This window comes from Danio rerio, chromosome 11, assembly GCF_052040795.2.
Source record: "Danio rerio strain M-AB ecotype USA chromosome 11, GRCz13ab, whole genome shotgun sequence".
In the NCBI taxonomy this organism is placed as follows: Eukaryota; Metazoa; Chordata; class Actinopteri; order Cypriniformes; family Danionidae; genus Danio; species Danio rerio.
This window is the reverse complement of record NC_141031.1, coordinates 20143885-20165255: the sequence shown is the minus strand read 5'-3', so window position 1 is coordinate 20165255 and position 21371 is coordinate 20143885. Positions and strand designations below refer to the sequence as shown.

General features: G+C 33.7%; 2 protein-coding genes and 1 long non-coding RNA gene across 8 annotated transcripts in view; 2 read left to right on the top strand and 1 right to left on the bottom strand.

Annotated features, from left to right (window-relative positions):
• qrich1 (glutamine-rich 1) overlaps window positions 1-21371 on the top strand; it is an 821757-nt gene that overhangs the window by 381125 nt on the left and 419261 nt on the right. The gene's annotated exons all lie outside the window — the stretch shown is intronic.
• The window catches only part of tafa4b (TAFA chemokine like family member 4b), a 122953-nt gene that overhangs the window by 69163 nt on the left and 32419 nt on the right, over window positions 1-21371 (top strand). For all 5 annotated transcript variants that reach the window (XR_015502089.1, XM_087272823.1, XM_087272824.1 and 2 more), the window contains 1 exon segment: window positions 2563-2718. Coding sequence is in view for 4 of the 5 variants with exons in the window: in XM_087272823.1 (XP_087128949.1) it covers window positions 2563-2718 (156 nt within the window). In the remaining variant the exon portion in view is untranslated.
• On the bottom strand, window positions 3599-20856 carry LOC147841745 (uncharacterized). 2 transcript variants are annotated; one of them, XR_015502608.1, is made up of 4 exons: window positions 20615-20856; window positions 7106-7297; window positions 6470-6748; window positions 3599-5406 (listed from the first exon to the last, which is right to left on the bottom strand). It is a non-coding gene; the product is annotated as an uncharacterized LOC147841745 (long non-coding RNA). The 2 variants fall into 2 exon arrangements; XR_015502609.1 differs by having other exon boundaries at window positions 7106-7226.

Here is a 21371-nt window from a genome sequence, read left to right as displayed (position 1 = left end):
AATATTGTGATAAAATCATATCGTGGAGACTCTTGGGATTACTGAAAAGGTGCAAACTAAATTACCTTATTTGTTAAAGGAAAATGTCATTTGCTCTGTTGAAATTTTAAACTGTAGCAACTAAAACAGTAAGATAAATCACGTTCTTTGTTGATGCCTTTGTATATGACTATTGTAAATACAATTTTGTATATATTACTGTATGCATTTACAACACAAAGTCACTTGCAAGATTTTTGAGTATGGCACAGCTTTATCAAAATTAAAATATAAAGTTCAAATTTTATAAAACAAGATCTAAACCTTTCTTTTTCCATTACACTCTCCTGAATCTCAAGCTCTCAAATGCAAAAACATGCTATTTCTGAATGTCCCCTGATTCAGTTGTATAATGAATTTTGTCTGTCATTGTCTCTGGAGAAGAAAGTGACTCACCTCGAATCCCCATCACCTGCTTTCCCTGATGACAGCAGAACAGATGGTTATGCCACATATAAATATATATCAGCAAACACCAAGTGACTAGTTACTTTTGTATTCAAGCAATGCTAATAGTGTTTGATAACTTCATCCAAGATTTGAATAATTTGGATATGTGATTTCCCACAGCCACCTGTTATGAGCATATTATAATGTATTTTATCATTTCATATAAAATAAGACAATGAAACACACACGCCTCACTGCAGAGAAGCCTGTGTTACTTGGAGAGAACTCTTGCCTGTAATTGAGCACTCATGTTAGACTGGCAGTGAAAAGAAGAAAATCTCTCCGAACAGAAGAATAGAGCTCTGTTTTCATTATGTATGTGCTGCTAGTGGAAGTACAGGAGAGACTTGGACCTGGCAGGCCTTTAGCTGCTTGTTAGATGCTGCCACTCTCATTAACTATGCAAGCTTCTTCTTTTATTAGCTTACTTATTAATGAATAGGATTAAATTAAAGAGAAAAATCTTTAAATAACTGTTTATTTACATCTATATAAACAAATCAAGTTTTCTTTTCATCTTTAGATCTCTCGCTCTTTTGAGTTGCTATAGCTGAAAGAACAGACTTACAGTTAAACTCAGAATTTTTAGCCTCCCTGAATTATTAGCGCTACTGTTTATTTTTTGTCCTTGATTTCTGTTTAACGGAGAGAAGATTGTTTCAACACATTTCTAAACATAATAGTTTTAATAACTCATCTCTAATAACTGATTTATTTTATCTTTGTCATGATGACAGTAAATATTTGACTAGATGTTTTTCAAGACACTTCTATACAGCTTAAAGTGACATTTAAAGGCTTAACTACGTTTATTTGGTTAACTAGGTAGGTTAAGGTAATTAGACCAGTTATTGTACAACAATGGTTTGGTTAGTAGACTATCGGAAAAAAAAAATAGCCTGAAGGGGCTTAAAAATTTAAAAACTTTTATTCTTTTATAATTCTTTTATTTATTCTTTTATGCTTTTATTCTAGCTGAAATAAAACAAATAAGACTTTCTCCAACAGATAAAAAATATTATCAGACATACTGTGAAAATTCCCTTGCTCTGTTAAACATAATTTGGGAAATATTTAAAAAAGAAAAACAAAATCAAAGGGGGGGCTAATAATTCTGATTTCAACTGTACATGCTAATGTTGTCATTTCTCTAGCCGGGAAATAGAAAGCAACATGTGCTGTTTTTTTTTTTTTTTGTCTGGGCAAAATAATGCTAATAAAATACTACTACTAATAATACTACTACTACTAGTAATAATAATATAATAAATAATAATAATATACTAATAAATAATAATAATAATAATAATAATAATAATAATAATATTTTTTTAAAGAATTCTATTTAACCTATATATGTGCTTTTAGGATTTGAGAGACACATATCCAAAAGAGTAATTTACTAAAGAATTGATTTTTATTTGATTTATTTATTTTCTGAATTATGAAATATGAACTCTAAATTATTACATATAAACGTTGTACTGTTGCCAAATATAAACATTTTTTTAAGATGTAAACTCAAAATGATATAATTTTATATATAAGCTCAGAATTATGCAATATATACTCTACTGAATTGTATTTTGAGTTATAAACTCTGAATTGAAAATGTAAATTGAATTACAAATGAAAAGTCAGAGTTGCAAATGTAATTTTTAAATATAATCTCGTAACATACACACACACACACACACACACACACACACACACACATATATATATATATATATATATATATATATATATATATATATATATATATATATATATATATATATGCATATAAATGTATATTTTAGAAATATAAATTGTAAAAATAAACTAAAAATGATAAAAATTTAATGGCAAATATAAGCTGCTTTTTAGATACTGATTTGAAATCTGAATTTCAAGATTTAAACTCAGAATTTTTTTTATTTTATGTCAGAATTTGAGAGATAAACTTACAATACATTACAAATTCTAAACTGCGAGATATATTCTCTGAATTGGAAGCCATAATGTTTTTCATCTTAATATCTTTAATCTTTAATATTTATTAACTGATTTTTTACAATCTCTTTTCTGCAGCTTCATACCAGGTAAAGCAGGGTACCTGTGAGGTGGTTGCCATCCACCGCTGCTGCAATAAGAACAAGATTGAGGAGCGTTCACAGACCGTCAAGTGCTCATGTTTCCCTGGTCAGGTGGCCGGTACCACACGTGCACAGCCATCTTGTGTGGAGGGTAAGAGCTCTTCATATAATTCTGCATTTCTTACTTTCATTTTTATAAGATAAATAAATGGAGAATTCAAAACAAGTATTAAGTTGTACAAAACGGTGGCACAGTGGCTCAGTACTGTCGCCTCACAGCAAGAAAATTGCTAGTTTGAGTCCCGGCTGGGTCAATTGGCATTTCTGTGTAGTTGTTTGCATGTTCTCTCGTGTATGTTTTCTCTGGGTGCTCTGGTTTTCCCCACAGCCCAAAGACATGTAGTACAAGTGAATTGAGTAAACAAAATTGACTTTAATGTATGAGTGTGTGTGTGTGTGTGTGTGTGTGTGTGTGTGTGTGTGTGTGTGTGTGTGTGTGTGAATGTGAGAGTGTATGGGTGTTTTCCAGAAATAGGTTGCAGTTGGAAGGGCATTCGCTGCGTAAAATAAATGCCGGAATAGATGGTGGTTCTTTCCACAGTGGCGATGCCTGATAAATAAAGGGCTAAGCTGAAGGAAAGTGAATGAATGAATGAAATTTACAAACATAATATGACTAAAGCAGAAGAATACACAAGACATAAGAAGTCACAGTAATATATATATATATATATATATATATATATATATATATATATATATATATATATATATATATATATATATATATATATATACACACACACACACACACACACACACACATACTAGACTCTCTATTAAATTAAGATTTGTCCCTGGAGCAGTCAATTTTTAAAAAGTTCACATTATAGTACATATGATATCCGAGAAAGTGTACCACTTGAATTTTGTTGGTACTAACTCTTGAGGTCTTTTGGAAAAGTTACAGACTCATAGTAGTGAGTAATAAACATTCCCAGCACAATAAAAAAGTAACTGCAACTTGTTTTCTCAAACTTGTGAGTTTACTTGTTGCAATTCAGATTTTGCTACTCAGAATTGTTAGGAAATTAAATCAGAACTGTGAGATAAACTTGAAATTGTGTAAAGTTTTGATCTTGAGGAAAAAACAGAAAGAAAAAAAAAAGGAAACTAAATAAACCAACAATTGCAAGAGTTAAATTCTAAATCGTGAGATATAATTTTTGAATTGTGAGATACAGTATAATCCCTAAATCGTGAGATATAAATTCTGAATTTTTAGCTATAAAACTAAACTAAACTGGAGCAAAATTTTAATAAATACGTTTAGAATTGCAAATATACTCTGAATACTGAGATATAAACTGCAAATTGTATGAAAAAAACTAGGAATAGTAACTTTTTTAGAATGGTCAATTCTTGAATTAAAAGAATTTGAGATCTAATCTAAACATAAATTTAGAATTACAAAGATAAACTTGATTTTTTGAGATCTAAACTCTATATTGCATAATTGTAAATTGATTTAAATTAAGAATTCAGATTTATGAACAAACTTCAGGGTGAACAAACTTCAGGGTAAGGCTAATAAATAGGCTGTCCTTTCTGCATTTAAAAAGATTTGCGACCAACAAAGAAGAGGTTTTAACAAAAGCCCCACCAATCAACAAATGTCTATTATATTCAACACACATATTAAATAATTTTTATTAAGATCACCCACTGATCTACACTACCGGTCAAAAGTTTGGGATCAGTTTATTTTTTTGTTTTTAATTTTATTTAAAAAAATAATTAAAATTATTCTGTTCATCAAGGCGGCATCTATTAAATATTTAAAAAAATGGGTAAATTGTTAAATACTTATTTCTTGAATATTTATTTGTTACTTACTGTATGCAGTTTTAAATGAAATTATTACTCAAATTACATTCATAATATGACTTACACCCATTACATGTTTTCAATGCAGTTTTTTCTTTTCTGCTATTTCCGTGATTTTAGCGCAATTCTGAGAAAAATTCAGTTTTACATAAAAAGTCTGAATTGTGATACAATGCAAAAGTCACAATTACCTTTTTTGTTTTTGTTTTATGGAGTTCCATAAGAATGTGAACAAAAGGTGCTGAAATACTATAAGGATGTGCAAAATAGTAAAGTGTGTGTTGTTATACAGTAGCAGATAATATTTATTTTCAGTAAGTTATTTACTTGGTAGAATTAGTCTTTCTACATCAAAAGTTAGTTTAATTCAATGTGTTACTTTCCCTGTAATTAAATGTGATTTTACTAGAGCAAGAATTGCTACTATTATTATATGTGTGTGTTCAATATGAGGATGTTCAGGGTGACCCATTTACACACAATCACCACTGACACATTACCATTTATATCTGATATCAACATGTATCTCCTGGGGCCAATTGTGAAAATTAGATGTATTTTGAAATAATAGCTGTTATCTGTAAGGGATGTGACTTCATTGTCCTCCGCTCCATCTCTTCTCTATTACCTAAAGGTTTTGAGACAAGAGAGTGTAGTTTGGGTGATGAAGGAGCTTTAAATGTGTCCCTTCGGTCATACTGTACGCTCTTTAGTTATGAAGGCAAGAGGGCGAAGGCTGGCAGCCATTTTTCTTTTTTGTCTTCTTTGACATGCGAGACAAAAGACCCCAGCAGAAAGTAGGGAGAGCGGCATCAGGGGAGGTTTTCCATGTTATGACTTTCATGGCCCTCTTTGACTATAGTTCATGTAATGACAAAAATGGCTCCTGTGCACATTTTGTATTTTCTTCAGAAGCGAGGCTGCAGGATTGGGTTGTAGAGGCACAGAGAGTCTGATGTAATCCAGAGAAAGACAACCGAAGGTTATGAAAAAGGAGAGAATAGACACAAGGAGAAATTAATTAATCTTTACTAATAATGGCTGATTGCGTGTTTATACTGTAAATAGTTTAACGAATTCCTGATATTATTAATGCAAAATAAATAATAAAAATTGTAAATAATATATAACTATCTATATAAATTATGATATAATACTGGTGATTGAATAAATTATTATTACAGAATTTATTATTATTATTATTATCATCATTATTAGTATTAGTATTAGTATAAATGGCAGCACGGTGCTCCTCACAGCAAGAAGGTCGCTGGTTTAATTCCTGGCTGGGTCAGTTGGCGTTTCTGTGTGAAGTTTGCGTGTTCGTGTGGGTTTCCTCCAGATGCTCCGGTTTCCCCCACAGTCCAAAGACATGTGGTTCAGGTGAATTGAATAAACTATGAAGGCCAAAGTGTATGTCAGTGTGTGCAAGTGTGTATAGGTGTTTACCAGTGCTGGCTTGCAGCTGGAAGTGCATCCGTTGCGTAAAACATGAGTTGTTTGTGAAAGACATGTGAAAGTTGGCAGTTCATTCCGATGTGGCGACCCCTAATTAATAAAGGGGCTAAGCCGAAAAGAAAATGAAGGAATGAATGATTATTATATATGCAATATAAATAAAATAGTTATTTACATATACAATTACATAATAAATATAATAAAACAACATTTATTATAAAATAGAACTAAAATTATAGCTAACTGAAAAATAATCTATTTGCCTGTTTAACCATATTAATTAAAACTTTAACTGAAAGACAAATCAAATAAAACTTAATTAGTAAGTATTTTTAAGTATATGGACAAAAAAATTAAACAATCTTTTTGTTTTCATTGTATTTACAGTGAAAACAGGCACGAATGGCACTTGCAAGAAAAATTTGAGATCTTAAAAAGCATAAACAGCGGCCTTTGGTGGATTTGGAAAAAAAAACCCCAAAAACTGCAAAAAACGCACCTTCTGGGTTGTATTTGGTGTCTAGGTGTTTATTTTTTTTGCCTTTTGTCCTACCTACTTTCTGAAACCGTTCTTCACCAGACTCGATCCCCATCATCCATGTTAACACCTCTCTGCGATTCAAGTCCACCGACAAACACAGCCAGCTACTGAACAAACTGGTAACAGGAAAAGTCGTCCATGGGAAGGTAATCGGTCAGCTGGTAGCTTAAATAGGAAAGGCGTCATACTGCCTCGTAGCGTTCATGTTAAAGACAAATTGCAATCATACGTACTTCTGGCTACATGATTCACGATCTCCAGAAATGTATATAGGGCTACATTTTCAGAATGAACCCTGTATGTTGAAACAAACAAACAAACAAACAGACAGACAGACAGACAGACAGACAGACAGACAGACAGACAGACAGACAGACAGACAGACAGACAAATAAATAAATAAATAAAGATTGACACTACAGAATGAGTTAGAAAATTTACTGTAGCTGAAAGAAGAATATAAATAGTACAGCAGATTTTTTATGAGTTTATAAAACTGTACATTATATGAGCGGATGACTATATTTGTGCATGTGGGTGCAACAAACTGCAGTTGTTCATTTAAAAGCAGTCTAGAAAGAGAGCATGTGTGAGCTCACATGAGAGGTCATGTTGGCTTTGTGCTAATATAGGAGAGAGTCAGTGGACTGACCTGTGTTTTCAGCAGTGAAGGAGAGAGAGAGGTGTGGGTCATTCTCCTCTATCAGCACTGCTGGATCTCCAGATCCCTCTGGCCATCAGTCTCGGTTTGTCCCTCAGGACCTCACAGCCTTCTGGACGAGGTCACAGATGAACATATTCTTTGCTTCTGAAGCTGTATAAATATCTAATACCCCGTGCAGAGCTGGCGAGTAGATAACCAGTAGTAGTGACTTACTTTATTTTTCAGTAGCTTAGCAATTGTGTTGCTTTTTCAGAAATAGGTTATTTACAAGAAGCAGTGGTGGAGCATGATAAAATGCTTTGTGTCATTATATACAGTATTCCATTACTTCATTGCTATACAGATTTGACTACTGAGAATGCTCGTTTCTGCACGTGTAATACTGCAATTTGTCAACCGCAGCCACGCGCAATACTGCGGATGTAAAAGCCGCCTTTTTATAAAAAAAGAAAACAAAAACATGTCTGTGCTTTTTGCAATAGCCACTAGGTGGCGCAAGAAACAATCAATTTTCCATTGACTCACAGGTTGTTGTCATACGTGTTTAGATGCCAGCATTTGTGTGCTAGAGCACTCGATTCAGCTGGATTTCTTTATTTATTAATTTATTTTGGAGATAATGCATATTTGTATTCCCATATAAATACAACAAAAATACATCAAACCAATATAAATAAAACCAAAGCTATAACAATTTAAAAGTCCGTAGCCAGCCTGGTGAAAGGGGTGGTTCTTTTTTTTTTTTTTTTTCAAAAAGTGGACCTTTTTGCAGTTATACGTCTCAGTTTCTATTTAACCATAAGATTTAAATACTGCATTTTAGTGACATTTTTTTGGTGGATTAGCTAGTCAGATGTCATAATAACCACACTTTTTGATGTACTAAAAATATGTTTTTAATACAAACATGTTTTAATAGAATTATGCCTCTAAAAGCGCAACTACAGGTGTTTCAGGCACAGGTCAGACTTTCTCCAGGTCATAATTCATTCATTCATTCATTCATTCATTCATTCATTCATTCATTCATTCATTCATTCATTCATTCATTTGTTTTCTTTTCAGCTTAGTCCCTTTGGCATCCCAGATCTCCCATGTGTGGGAAAGTAAAACAGGAAAAAGTATGGTTTCCAGAATAACAATAAAGCCCGTTCAGACTACAACAGCAATGTGTCACATTATACGATTTTGTCTAGATAAAATCTTGAAGTCTTAATGTTTCATGGTTACCAAATATGACAGAGTACATGTACATGTTGCTTTGCGAACTGTCATATACAGTGTTACATATACAAAGTTACTTTTGAAAGTAATGCATTACAAAATTGAGTTACTCCCCCCAAAACTAATTGCGTTTCTTAGTTACTTTTTTATTGAAAGTAATGCGTTATATTACTTTTTTTTTTTTTTGCATTATGTTTCCTTACCTGGTTGAAGTTTGATCTCTTTCAGAACTTGCAGGTTTTTTTTCACCTTTTGCCATGTATATAACCTACACCTTAATTTTCCTTTAAAAAATGTAGAACAAAATTATATTTTGAGAACTTTCTAAGCCCAGAGCTATACATGCTGTATATACAGATTAATGACAGCTAGAAAAAGTAATGTGTTTGCTACTTTTATATGTTTTGTGTTAATAGTTAAGGAAATTAACTGTCCATTGAGATAAAAACAGCAATAAAGCCTAAGAGTAATAACATAAAATAATTTATATTAGGGCAAAAACAGATTTTAACAAATGTGTAAATCATTTCCAAAAAGAGAAAAAAATCGTACTATATTACAAAACATTGTCGCTTCTACAGTAACGTTAGACAGTGGCTGCACCTCCTCAACAATTAAAGCAATAACCTTTTTTTACTGTTTAGTCAAATTAATTATTTTACCTGGAGGCCGTGAACGGATATCAATTATTGCTAAAGGTGGGATTTAAGAGTAATGCTTTGCATCCAGTTTTTTTCTTGATGCTGTGTTTCTTGCAGTTGTCAAGAGTTTTACTTACACATAATCTACACTTAAAGGTGCAGTAGGTGATGTCTTCAGAAACATTTTTTGTTGTGCTGGTTAAAATTCTCTTCACATTCCAATAGTAGTAATGAAAATAAATTATTTAAATGTATTTATATTTATTTTTATCTTTTGGGTAGGGCATAAAACAAAAAAAATGTTCATCCAATTAATAATTGTCGTGCTAATAATTCCCATAATTCTGATAAGTAGCCCAAACTTTCTGTCAACAAATGTAGAGTTGAACAGCTTCGCATCCGTTCACACAGATCCGCCAATTCACGTTAACACAGGCCGCGGTCACATTTCATGTTGTTGTGACATGGTTTGTGTCTTTACTAAGTACTAACATACCGGACACCCCCTCTGACACAAAATATACTCATATAAATTAGTAGAACAGTAAGGCAGTTAGTAGAACAGTACACTGACAAATCTGCTGTGAAATAACAGACCCGGTGATGATGATGAGTGCGATATTTTGTAAAATCCAATTAAGCAAGGTACAAAGTAAGTCGCGTTACATTTATTTTCATTCATTCATTTTCTTGTTGGCTTAGTATCTTTATTGATCCGGGGTCGCCTCAGCAGAATAAACCGCTTATCCAGCACGTTTTTACGCAGCGGATGCCCTTTCAGCCACAACCCATCTCTGGGAAACATCCACACTCACTTATTCACATACACACACTCATACACTACGGACAATTTAGGCAACCCAAATCACCTGTACTGCATGTCTTTGGACTGTGGGGGAAACCGGAGCACCCGGTGGAAACCCACGTGGACGCAGGGAGAACATGCAAAGTCCACACAGTAACATTAACTGAGCCGAGGCTCGAACCAGTGACCCAGCAACCTTTTTTTTTTTTTTTTTTTTTTTTTTTAAGTAAGTTAAATAATATTACTTATTTTTAAAATTAATGCGTTATATTACTTGTTACTTTGGAAAAGTAATATTATTACGTAACGCGTGTTACTTATAATGCATTACCCCCAAACACTGGTCAAATATACACTTACCGGCCACTTTATTAGTTACACATTAATAGTACTGGTTTAGACAACTTTTGTCTTCAGAACTGCTTTAATCCTTCGTGGCATAGATTCAACAATATTGTAGGAAACATTACTCTGAGATTTAGGTCCATATTGACATGATAGCAGTAAACTCATTGTCATGTTCAAGAAATCAGTTTGAGATGATTCAAGCTTTATGAAATGGTGGGTTCTCCTGCTGGAAGTAGCCATCAGAAGATGTGTATACTGTGGTCATAAAGGCATGGAAATAATTAGCAACAATACTCAGGTAGGCTGTGGCGATGTCACAATGTTCAATTAGTACTAATGGGCTCAAACTGTGCCAAGAAAACATCCCCCACACCATTACACCACCATCACCAGCCTGAATCGTTATTATAAGGCAGGATGGATCGATACTCATCAAACCAGGCAACGTATAGTGGTGCTGAAACCACAATGCACAGCAATGACAAGTTTACAACCCATGCACACTCAACAGCTGAAAATCCCCGTATTGCGAGTTCAAGCTGAATTAATTTGAAATAAAATATGATTTAATTAAAGTAAGGTTTGTATAGACTACAATGATTATGACAGAAATCAGAAGTCTTTGTTAGACAGCTCTTGCCAAGTATAAAATAACTATCACAGGGTCCGACCAAGAAGTTGAAAAGCGAATCTGTCTGAGGGATTTATGCATTGACATTATAAACACAAACAAACATTGTATTCCTTCCAGTGTATCGAGTGCTCGAATTCCCTCAGTCATTTAATTCACTCCTTCAGGTAGACTATATTATTGGACTAATGTAGAGAATAGTGAACGAGTCTATAGGGGCAATTTTAGATACAAGACTCTCTTTTCTGCTTAGTCTCATTATAACAAGAAAAGAAGTAATTTTAACTACATACAGTAATATGTCATCATTATAAGAAAATATGGGATTTTAATGACATAATTATGTGATTTTAACAACATAATATGACATTATTAGGGGAACGCTGTTGCTTTAAAGAATAACATCTTGTTATTACGAGAAAATATGTAGTTTTAACCTTAAAGGATCTCATTATTATGACATAATTTAGTGGAAAAACAATATGTGTCTCAGCAATGCATCGCCATATGGTTTTGAAGCATGCCACATTTTGCTAGATTATATATATATATATATATATATATATATATATATATATATATATATATATATATATATATATATATATATATATATATATATATATATATTTCATATGAATTCTAAATACTAAATATATATTGCTACATTTATAAGTGCTGTGAAACATTTATTTACAATCTAAATAAAATTTTGTACACACACATGCATGTATATATTTAAGAAAATGTTTATTTCAAGCCAAATTTACTTCCATTTTTTGGTCAGTTTCTCAAACTTTTATCCTTTATGATGTATAACATTTGGAAGTCTAAAAAAATTCTTCATCATTTCTCGTTTTGAGCCATTTGAACAACCAAATACAACACAAGGCTTAAACTTCTGAAGTTCTGCTAATGATTTCTTCAGAATCACTACCTGCACACCATCACAATTACACACTGCAGAAATGATGACATCTGCAAATGGCCTGTTATGCAACAGGGCATGTACTTATTTTTAGGGAAATTACCAGATTAAGTAGGACCAGGCAGGTTTAAATCACATTACAATTCCATATCACTACGCCAAATGATTTATGTGGTTTTCAAGGTCCTTATGGCCCACAGAGACACTGAGCAAGTAAATATGTCTATTTAAACAGCAGCATTAAAATGACAAACTATTTACTACTAAATCCTGTTTTATTATCTACTGTAAGCACATTCTCTCTTTCTCCTGCTCTCTCTCCCATACAATCTAACTCACATACTGTACACAAACACACACACAACTCCAACATATACCAACATTAAAGGGCACCTAGGTTACCCCTTTGTTCTGATTTAATATAAGTCTTTTGCGTCTCTAGAATGTGTATGTAAAGTTTAAGCTCAAAACACCCATCAGATTTTTCATTATACCTTTTACTTTTTTCATTATACCTTTTGCTTTAATCTCCTCCCTCGGCTGCGTCAGGCATTTACATTTACATTTAGTCATTTAGCAGACGCTTTTATCCAAAACGACTTACAAATGAGGACAAGGAAGCAATTTACACAACTATAAGAGCAACAATGAATAAGTGCTATAGGCAAGTTTCAGGTCTGTAAAGTCTAAGAAGGAATGTATTAGTAATTTTTTTTTTTTTTTGAGTACAGTTAGTGGTATATCCAGAGAGGCAATTGCAGGTTTGGAAGTGAAGTGGAGACTAAATAGTTGAGTTTTTAGTCGTTTCTTGAAAACAGGGAGTGACTCTGCCGTTCTGATGCAGTTAGGGAGTTCATTCCACCAACTGGGCAGATTGAACGTGAGCGTTCGCGAAAGTGATTTTTTTCCTCTTTGGGATGGAACCACTAGGCGACGTTCATTCATAGAACGCAAGTTTCTGGAGGGCACATAGATCTGCAGAAGTGAGAGCAGATAAGAAGGAGCAAAGCCAGAAGTCGCTTTGTAGGCAAACATCAGAGCTTTGAATTTGATGCGAGCAGCAACTGGCAGCCAGTGCAAACTGATGAGCAGTGGAGTGACATGTGCTCTTTTAGGTTCATTAAAGACTACTCGTGCTGCTGCGTTCTGGAGCAGCTGAAGAGGCTTGATAGAGTTAGCTGGAAGCCCGGCTAGTAGAGAGTTGCAGTAATCCAGTGTCGAGAGAACAAGAGCTTGAACAAGGAGTTGAGCTGCATGTTCAGATAAGAAGGGTCGGATCTTTCTGATGTTATAGAGTGCGAATCTGCACGATGGAGCAGTTCTAGAAATGTGGTCAGACAACAGACAGACTTAAAGGAAGAAGGTCTCACGCAACGTTTGTGAAAAATACTACAGTAAAAACTTTACTAATCAGTATTTGTTGTGCTGTTGCATTGTTGAGTCACACGCAATATCATTACAAAGTTTACGCGCGCACACACACACACACATATACACACGCACACCGCAGCTGACACACACACACACACAGACAGGCAGATAGATAGAGCGCACTTAGCTTTGCACTGTTTTTGCACTCAAATGTGACAGGATTCAGGCTAATCTCCACTGCTGTGTGGATATCTGTTATGTTATTGTACAAAATAAACCTGATTTAGCGTTTACAAACCGGGATTGAAGCGTCTTCCTTTATAATTGTTCTGACACACGGCTGTGCTGATGAAGTAAAGCTGAAGTAAATCGCTGTAATTAATTACACACGTGCACTGTTTTAAAACACTTTAAACATGTGAAACTTACTCTTAATCACATTTGATGATGATTGCTGATCCAAGCGAACTGAACAGACCTTTTATTCCCGGTTGCTTTGCGCATGTTTGGTCTTGTTGACATATACACGTGACTACCAGGACATGTTAATGAGCGCAGCTGTCAATCAATTCGATGGGCGGGGGGACCGCACTCCTACGTAAAGTTTCATTAGATCTGAATACCGCTCCAATTGGTCCACCGTTTTTATGTTGTTAAATTGAAAAAAAAAGGACTGGGTGTGTTTATATCACCCCAATACGATGGTCTATACACTATATATACACATATGTTTGTCCAAATAGCTTGAAAAGTAGATTTTTCACCATAGGTGCCCTTAAACATAAATACAGACAGAAATGTGTTGTGAGGCTACTCAGATTTTTAAAATAAATATATATATATATATATATATATATATATATATATATATATATATATATATATATATATATATATATATATATATATATATATATATATATATATATCAATTTGTAAGCATATATTCAATAATAAGCATGTACTGTATAAGCAGTAAAGGTGCTTTCTTGAAACAAATAAAGGTTTCTTATGCTTAGATTTTACTAGCAGATGTATATTTGGACGGACTATTGGCTTAACCAACTAAAATGAAACATTAGATGCAGAATTTTTTATTATCCCTAAAAGTTTTATTTCTCTTATTTGTCAGGAATATTAAATAAATAAATAAATAAATAAATAAATAAATAAATAAATAAATAAATAAATAAATAAAAAGAAAATGTAAAAAATAACAAAACAAAGGGTGTCACAGTAGCGCAGCGAGTAGCTCAATTGCCTCACAGCAAAAAGGTCGCTGGTTCAAGTCTCAGCTGGGTAAGTTGACATGTGTGGAGTTTGCATGTTCTCCCCGTGTTCGCGTGGGTTTTCCCTGGGTGCTCCAGTTTCCACCACAAGCTCAAAGACATCTGCTATGGGTGAATTGGGTAAGCTAAGTTGTCCGTAGTGTGTGTGTGTGTGTGTGTGTGTGTGTGTGTTCCCAGTAATGAGTTGCAGCTGGAAGGGTATCTTCGCTGAGTAAAACATATGCTTGATAAGTTAAGTTGGTGGTTCATTCTGCTGTGGTGACCCAAGATTAACAAAGGGACTAAGCTGAAAATAAAATAAATTAATGAAAACAATTATTGAAAACAAATACAAATAATAAAAACAAAATAAACAAAATAAGTAAATAATAAAAGAATATGTAAAAAATTATAAATAAATGAATACATTTGTTTATTCATTCTAAGGTCAACATTATAAGGTTCCTTAAGTTTTTTTTTTTTTCAATTTGCTATAGAAAAACAATATAGTGTTGTACATCGACTTGGATAACTGTCCTAATTTGCCTATACTAATAATATAATTTAACCTTCTTGAATTGAACTTTTTGACTACTAATATCTTAGAAAAATAATATGTACTGTCATCATGATAAAAGACATAGAAATCAGTTATTATAATTTATTTTTAAAAACTACTGTTTGAAAGAAATGTACTAGAAGTAAAATCTCTAATCCACTAAATTGGTCTTTGAAAAAGAATTCAAATTTCACAGTAAGGCTAAGGATTTCATCTTTATTTCAATTAAATTCTATATCTAAGTAAAATGTTAAATACAATAATATTTCAGAGTATTGCTGATTTTAATGTCGTTTATTCTATTAAATACAGGCTTGGTGATCATTACAGACATTTGAAAATATTAGTTAATCTTCCCCCAAAAAAGTAATTATATAGCTTTTTTGAATAATTTTTATTTTCTTTTCAAAAAAGTAAGACTGCAGTTTTATAGCATTTTCTCTTTGACAGCATTTTTTTATATTCACCTCATGTGTCACTTTAAACAGCAGACAGTGAGATGTTTGTCATTTTTTTTAACACCGTTTAAAAATAGTTTATTTATCACAATATCACCAAAGTAATACAGAAAGACGCTGAGATTTGATCCCTGTTTTTAGATTTACATTGTGTCATTCTCGAGTTGGCCATTAGAGGGCACTTTACCCATTCACATTTCACTGCAAGTCCACAGAGGAGCTTCAGAAGAAGCTGAAAGAAACTACTGAAATCTACAACTGATGAGACATGAGCTGCACCTTCTCATGGCAAATCAACTCAGAATTTGATCAACGTTGCACTAGAACTTTAAATCAACGAGAATGTAATAAATAAATGATTAAATCTCTGCGGCATCTGATGTTTTGGCCCTTGGTGCAGCATTCAGGCTGGGACCACGAGTCTCAGCAGACCTGCCCATTAAAATCTCATTAGAGAGACAGAAAAAAAGGCAGAGAGAGACTCCCGTCGTGCTTTACTCTGCGTGAGGGTCTGTCTTTGTGCCCTGTGTGTGTCTGGGGTTTTGTTCTGTTTTTTGGGGTGTGAGGAGAGCCCCCTCTGAGCCTCTGCCATCTGCGATTTGGGTATCAGGGATCACACACACACATCTAGGCGCTTCAAGGCCCTGTTTAAAAAGTCCAGTATCATGTATCATCTACATGCTTGTCCATAGTAATGGCTTGGTATATTAGTCTGAGTTTATTTTAACTATATTCTGGGCTGATATAGGCCTAACTCGGTTCAAGGGTGCTTGAATTTAAATAAATGCATGAAAAGCAAGACATTTTTAAACATGTATGTATTAATAGAGGGATTTGAGTGCTTGAATTTAGCGTATATATGTTAAAGCTGGGCAAGGCAGTGGCGCAGTAGGTATGGCTGTCGCCTCACAGCAAGAAGGTCGCTGGGTCGCTGGTTTCGAACATCGGCTCAGTTGGCGTTTCTGTGTGGAGTTTGCATGTTCTCCCTGCCTTTGTGTGGGTTTCCTCCGGGTACTCCGGTTTCCCCCACAGTCCAAAGACATGCGGTAAAGGTGAATTGGGTAGGCTAAATTCTCTGTAGTGTGAGTGTGTGTGAGAATGTGTGTGGATGTTTCCCAGAGATGGGTTGCGGCTTAAAGGGCATCCGCTGCGTAAAAACTTGCTGGATAAGTTTGCGGTTCATTCCGCTGTGGCGACCCCGGATTGATAAAAGGGACTAAGCTGACAAGAAAATTAATGAATGAATAAATGAATGAATGAATGAATGAATGAATGAATGAATGAATGAATGAATGAATGAATGAATGAATGAATGAATGTTAAAGCTGATTGCCAGAGATGGTTACAGACAGTTATAGAGAGTCACTATACAAAACCTTTTTACAGCTGTCTGTTCTGATTGATTGGTAAGAATCAAGTTTTGTGCACTTTTATTTAAAAATTCCTGATAAATGTAAAACAAATCAATTTAAATAAATAAAAATGAATTGAATGATTAATTAATTGAATGATCAGTCAATAATAAACACTCATTTGTGTTTAGTTATTTGTAAACAAACAAACAAACAATAATAATAATAATAATAATAATAATAATAATAATTATGTGCTGCAAAAATTATGTGTGAAAAGGGCAATAATCATATTAAGCATAACATGACAACATGCTTACTTTATACAGTATACACATTGTCTGCATAATCAGACATTTTTTTGCTGTCCGTAACTGTAATTTTGCGCATGCAGGTCAGTTTAGGACCATGATCTATTTATACTGCAATTCTGATATTGGCCAAATTTTTTTAACAGCAGTGTGAACAGCTATGCAAAAAATCAGATTGGAAAAAAAAAATCAGATTTGAGCACTAAGCCTTGTAGTGTGAACGTAGCCTTAGTGTCACAACAGAGACAATATACAGCCATATCGCACTGCTACTCGTGTAATTTTGCGTTTATACAACAGTTCAAGAAAAAAATCGTGTGTATAAAAAAGACAATCAAAAATGGACCCTTTATATGAGGAACTTTTTTTCATTACTCATTCATTGTTACTTTTACAAACATCACTTTAGAGCTAGTATTTGAATGATTCTCTAGCGTAATGTCTAAAGTGATGACAAAACAGGTGATTTTGCTCACATTTTAAGAGTATACAATATAACCCAATTCCCAGTATTTCTCTGTTGCAATTGGGATATCACAATAATTACCTCCAAAAAGCCAAACAAAGCAAGCACTACCAGAAACACTACAAGACGAAATACAGCACTACAACATACAAAAGACAGACCTCGACTTAGAAAGTCCAGTTTAATAATGATTTGATCAGCTGTAGTTGTAATGTACATTAAAATGTAAATCGTCTTCGCTCTGCTCAGTATTGAACTGCAAAGTTACAATCTAAACAACTACAGCCAACAAAGCCTCAAACGTACATTATGTTGTCCAACAGCTGCAATATTTGTCAAACTGTAGCGAGTTTATTGATCTGCGTCACTCTATGTAGGCAGAGAAATACAGAAGCGGGATGAGGCTGTAAGAGTTCTAATATTGGAAAATATTGCATGGCTATCAGCCAATCCGATTCGGGGACCAGACAGAACTGTTGTATCAATATATATAATATTTACAATATATATATATATATAATCTATAGATAGATAATACATTTAAATTCAAATATTTAACATTTTTAATGTGGCCCTTGATTTTTTCTTGTTTATTAAAATTGTATTAAATATTTTCCCAAAATATTAGTTTGGATTAACTAATTTTTTTTCTTAGATTATTTCCAGTTTTAGATTTGGGACTGACTAATCTAATGTAAATGCAGTATTACATTATTATAAAGCATTTTTAATTATATATAAATGCAAAAGTTCTCATAATTTTATTTTTGTTTGTGTTTACAACTTTATTAAATCGTTATTAATAGATATAAATGGGCCAACTTTGTAAATAAACAATCAAGTAAACAAGCCAACATGTGCAGGTAGGATATATTTTATTCATATTAGTAGTTAATCTTTATCCATTGTTATGCTCATTGAAGTACTTGAGTCACCCTGTAGTCTAAAGTTTTATTATAAACACTAATGTTTACATTTACATTTACATTTAGTCATTTAGCAGACGCTTTTATCCAAAGCGACTTACAAATGAGGACAAGGAAGCAATTTACACAACCAAGAGCAACAATGAATAAGTACTAAAGGCAAGTTTCAGGTCTGTAAAGTCTAAGAAGGGAAGTGTTAGTAGTTTTTTTTTTTTTTTTTTTTTGTACAATTAGTGTGATATTCAAAGAGGCAATTGCAGCTTAGGAAGTGAAGTGGAGACTAAATAGTTTGTGCTCTATTTAAGGCAAATAAATAACCAATCCTTTGATCACTTAAAAAAGAGACGAAACAAGCTTAGTACACTGATTATTCAACCATTTTGCTCAGCAAATTTAATTAGGGGTTTGCAGCTTTTTTTATCAATTCAGCCAATAAAATCTCCTTTAGCGTAATTACTTTCAGTTTTTTTGTACTCTAGTTTATTGATGTGGTCTTGTATAAACACTTGTTCAGGTGTTCATTCATCTTACTAGTGCTTCAACAGAAGATTAAAAACATGCAACAGTGAATGAGATATCTTAAAGGATTAGTTAACCCAAAATACTAATTTATTCAACATTTACTCTTGAGTGGTTCCAAATGATTGTTTTTAGGAGTTCCTTTCTGCTGTTTTAAAATAAAATAGATATTTTGAAGAGTCCTGGAAACAGGTAGCCATAGACCTTCAAGGAAGACACTGTGATAAGATACTGGTTTTCAACATATTTCAAAATACACTGTAAAAAGTGACTTTACTTAAAAAGTGAGTAAATCCATTGCTTTAAAATGAACTAACTGAGCTATGTGCATACCTAATAAATAAAGTTAGTTACAAGTTTCCAAGTTACAATGGGTATACTCAGTTTTTAAAGTAAACTCAACTTGACTTTTTAAAGGAAATGAGTTTTCTAACTTTTTAAAGGACACCTGATGAAAATCAACTTTTATAAGCTGTTTGGAGAACTGTGTGAATGTATAGTGTGTCTCCATTTTGGAGTAATATAAACTCAACAAGTCTCTTTTTTAAAATGTCCCAATGTTAAAATGGGACCCAAACACCAGTGATTTTGACGCCAACCACAACATGACGTAGGAGTGCGGTTTTCCCTGCCCACCAACTTGATTGACATGCACCATGGTTCTATAATAACATGTATACACAACATGTCCACAGAACTTTTTATTTTTTTTGAAAAAAAAAAAAATACATGATACATGATACATAAACAAAATACATGAAATAAACTTGGTATTTTAATGAGCTGTATTTCAGCTTCATCCGAGTTTGTCTCTGTCACTTTGCTGTTTATGTGATGGAACAAATGATGGGGATCAGACACGCACAGGGGAATGGTGGATAGGGAGAAGCAGCTGATTTGGATTTTAAAGAAACAGGCTATAAAAACAGCTATAATGTATTCAGACAGAAAAATGGACAGATTCCATAGGCTATGAAAAATTATCTGATGGGTATTTTGAGCTGAAACATTACAGACACATTCTGGACACACCGACGGCTTATCAAGCCTGATCTCATGAGAAAACGTAAGTATTTTACATTTTGGCAGTTTAGGGGCTAATTCGTAAGAAATTGTACGATTTTAAAAAGGAGGCGTGGCACCTAACCCCACCCCTAAACCCAACCATCATTGTGGGATGAGCAAATCGTACTAAAATGTACGAATTAGATCGTACGAATTTGTACGAATTAGCCACTAAATGAAAAAGTTACGAATTGCCGTGAGATTGTGTTGGCTTATCTTACATCTTGTAAAAGGGGTAAAACAAAAAGGTGCCCTTTAAGTAAAGTAATAGTCACACTTTATTTTGATGGTCTGATTGTTGAATTTAAGTTACATTTCATCTACATGCCAACTTATTCTCATAAGATTATCAGTAGACTGTTAGATTGGGGTTAGTTGGGGTTGGGGTTACTGTACGTGTACTTGCAAAGTTCCTTATAGTCAGTTAATTGTCTGTTCAGCAGCAGTATCAACAGATATTAAGCTGACTGTCTAATAATACTCAAATGGACCATTAAAATAAAGTGCTACTAAAGTAACTTATTGCTTTTTACAGTTTATCTCGTTTTGTGTTCATAAACATACAAAATCCATAGAGGTTTGTAACAAATGGAGATTTTTAAAAACAATTTTAAGCAACATTTACCTTATTCCATATCTTGCACCATATAGGAAGTTGCATTAATGCAGTGGCAGATGTGATGAAAACCCATGGTGACTTTCTTCATGTGTCGGATTCGTGAGCTGGAATGCCTGCAGTTTAATAAATAGGTCGTTGGGGTCAGGTGTGCTTCCTCCGCTGCTCTTCGGGCATATCCTTAAGGAGACAAATGTGCTGTTACCCTGCAGAGAGTGATACTGAATTAATACACTGCATTAATGTGTGTCAAAGGCAGAATCTGTAGCTAAGCTGATAGCGGTGTAAATTAGGTCATTTCAAGCTTTGTGCTGCTGAGACGGAGTGCTCGGTAATCTAATAGACGGGTATAAATGGATTTGGATTGATACTAGGGAGTTTTGAGTCTTTGCTGCATAAAACACATTGTGAGGTGCATTATCTAGTTTGGATGCACACACATATGCATGAACAGATATGCATTATTGTTTAGCAGTCCTATTAATCTCAGGTGAGGCAAAATTTACAGGTTTGTGCTGTGAAAATGGAAAGGATTCATTGGAAATGTGTCACTTGGCCAACCTTTCTGCAAAACCTGAAATATGTTTTATATAAGGGATGCCAAGGTGGCACAGTGGTTAGCACTGTCGCCTTACAGGAAGAAGGTTGCTGGTTCGAATCTAGGCTGGGCCAGTTGGCATTTCTGTGTGGAGTTTGCATGTTCTCCTTGTGTTGGTGTGGATTTTCTCTGGGTGCTCCGGTTTTCCCCAAAGTTCAAACACATGCA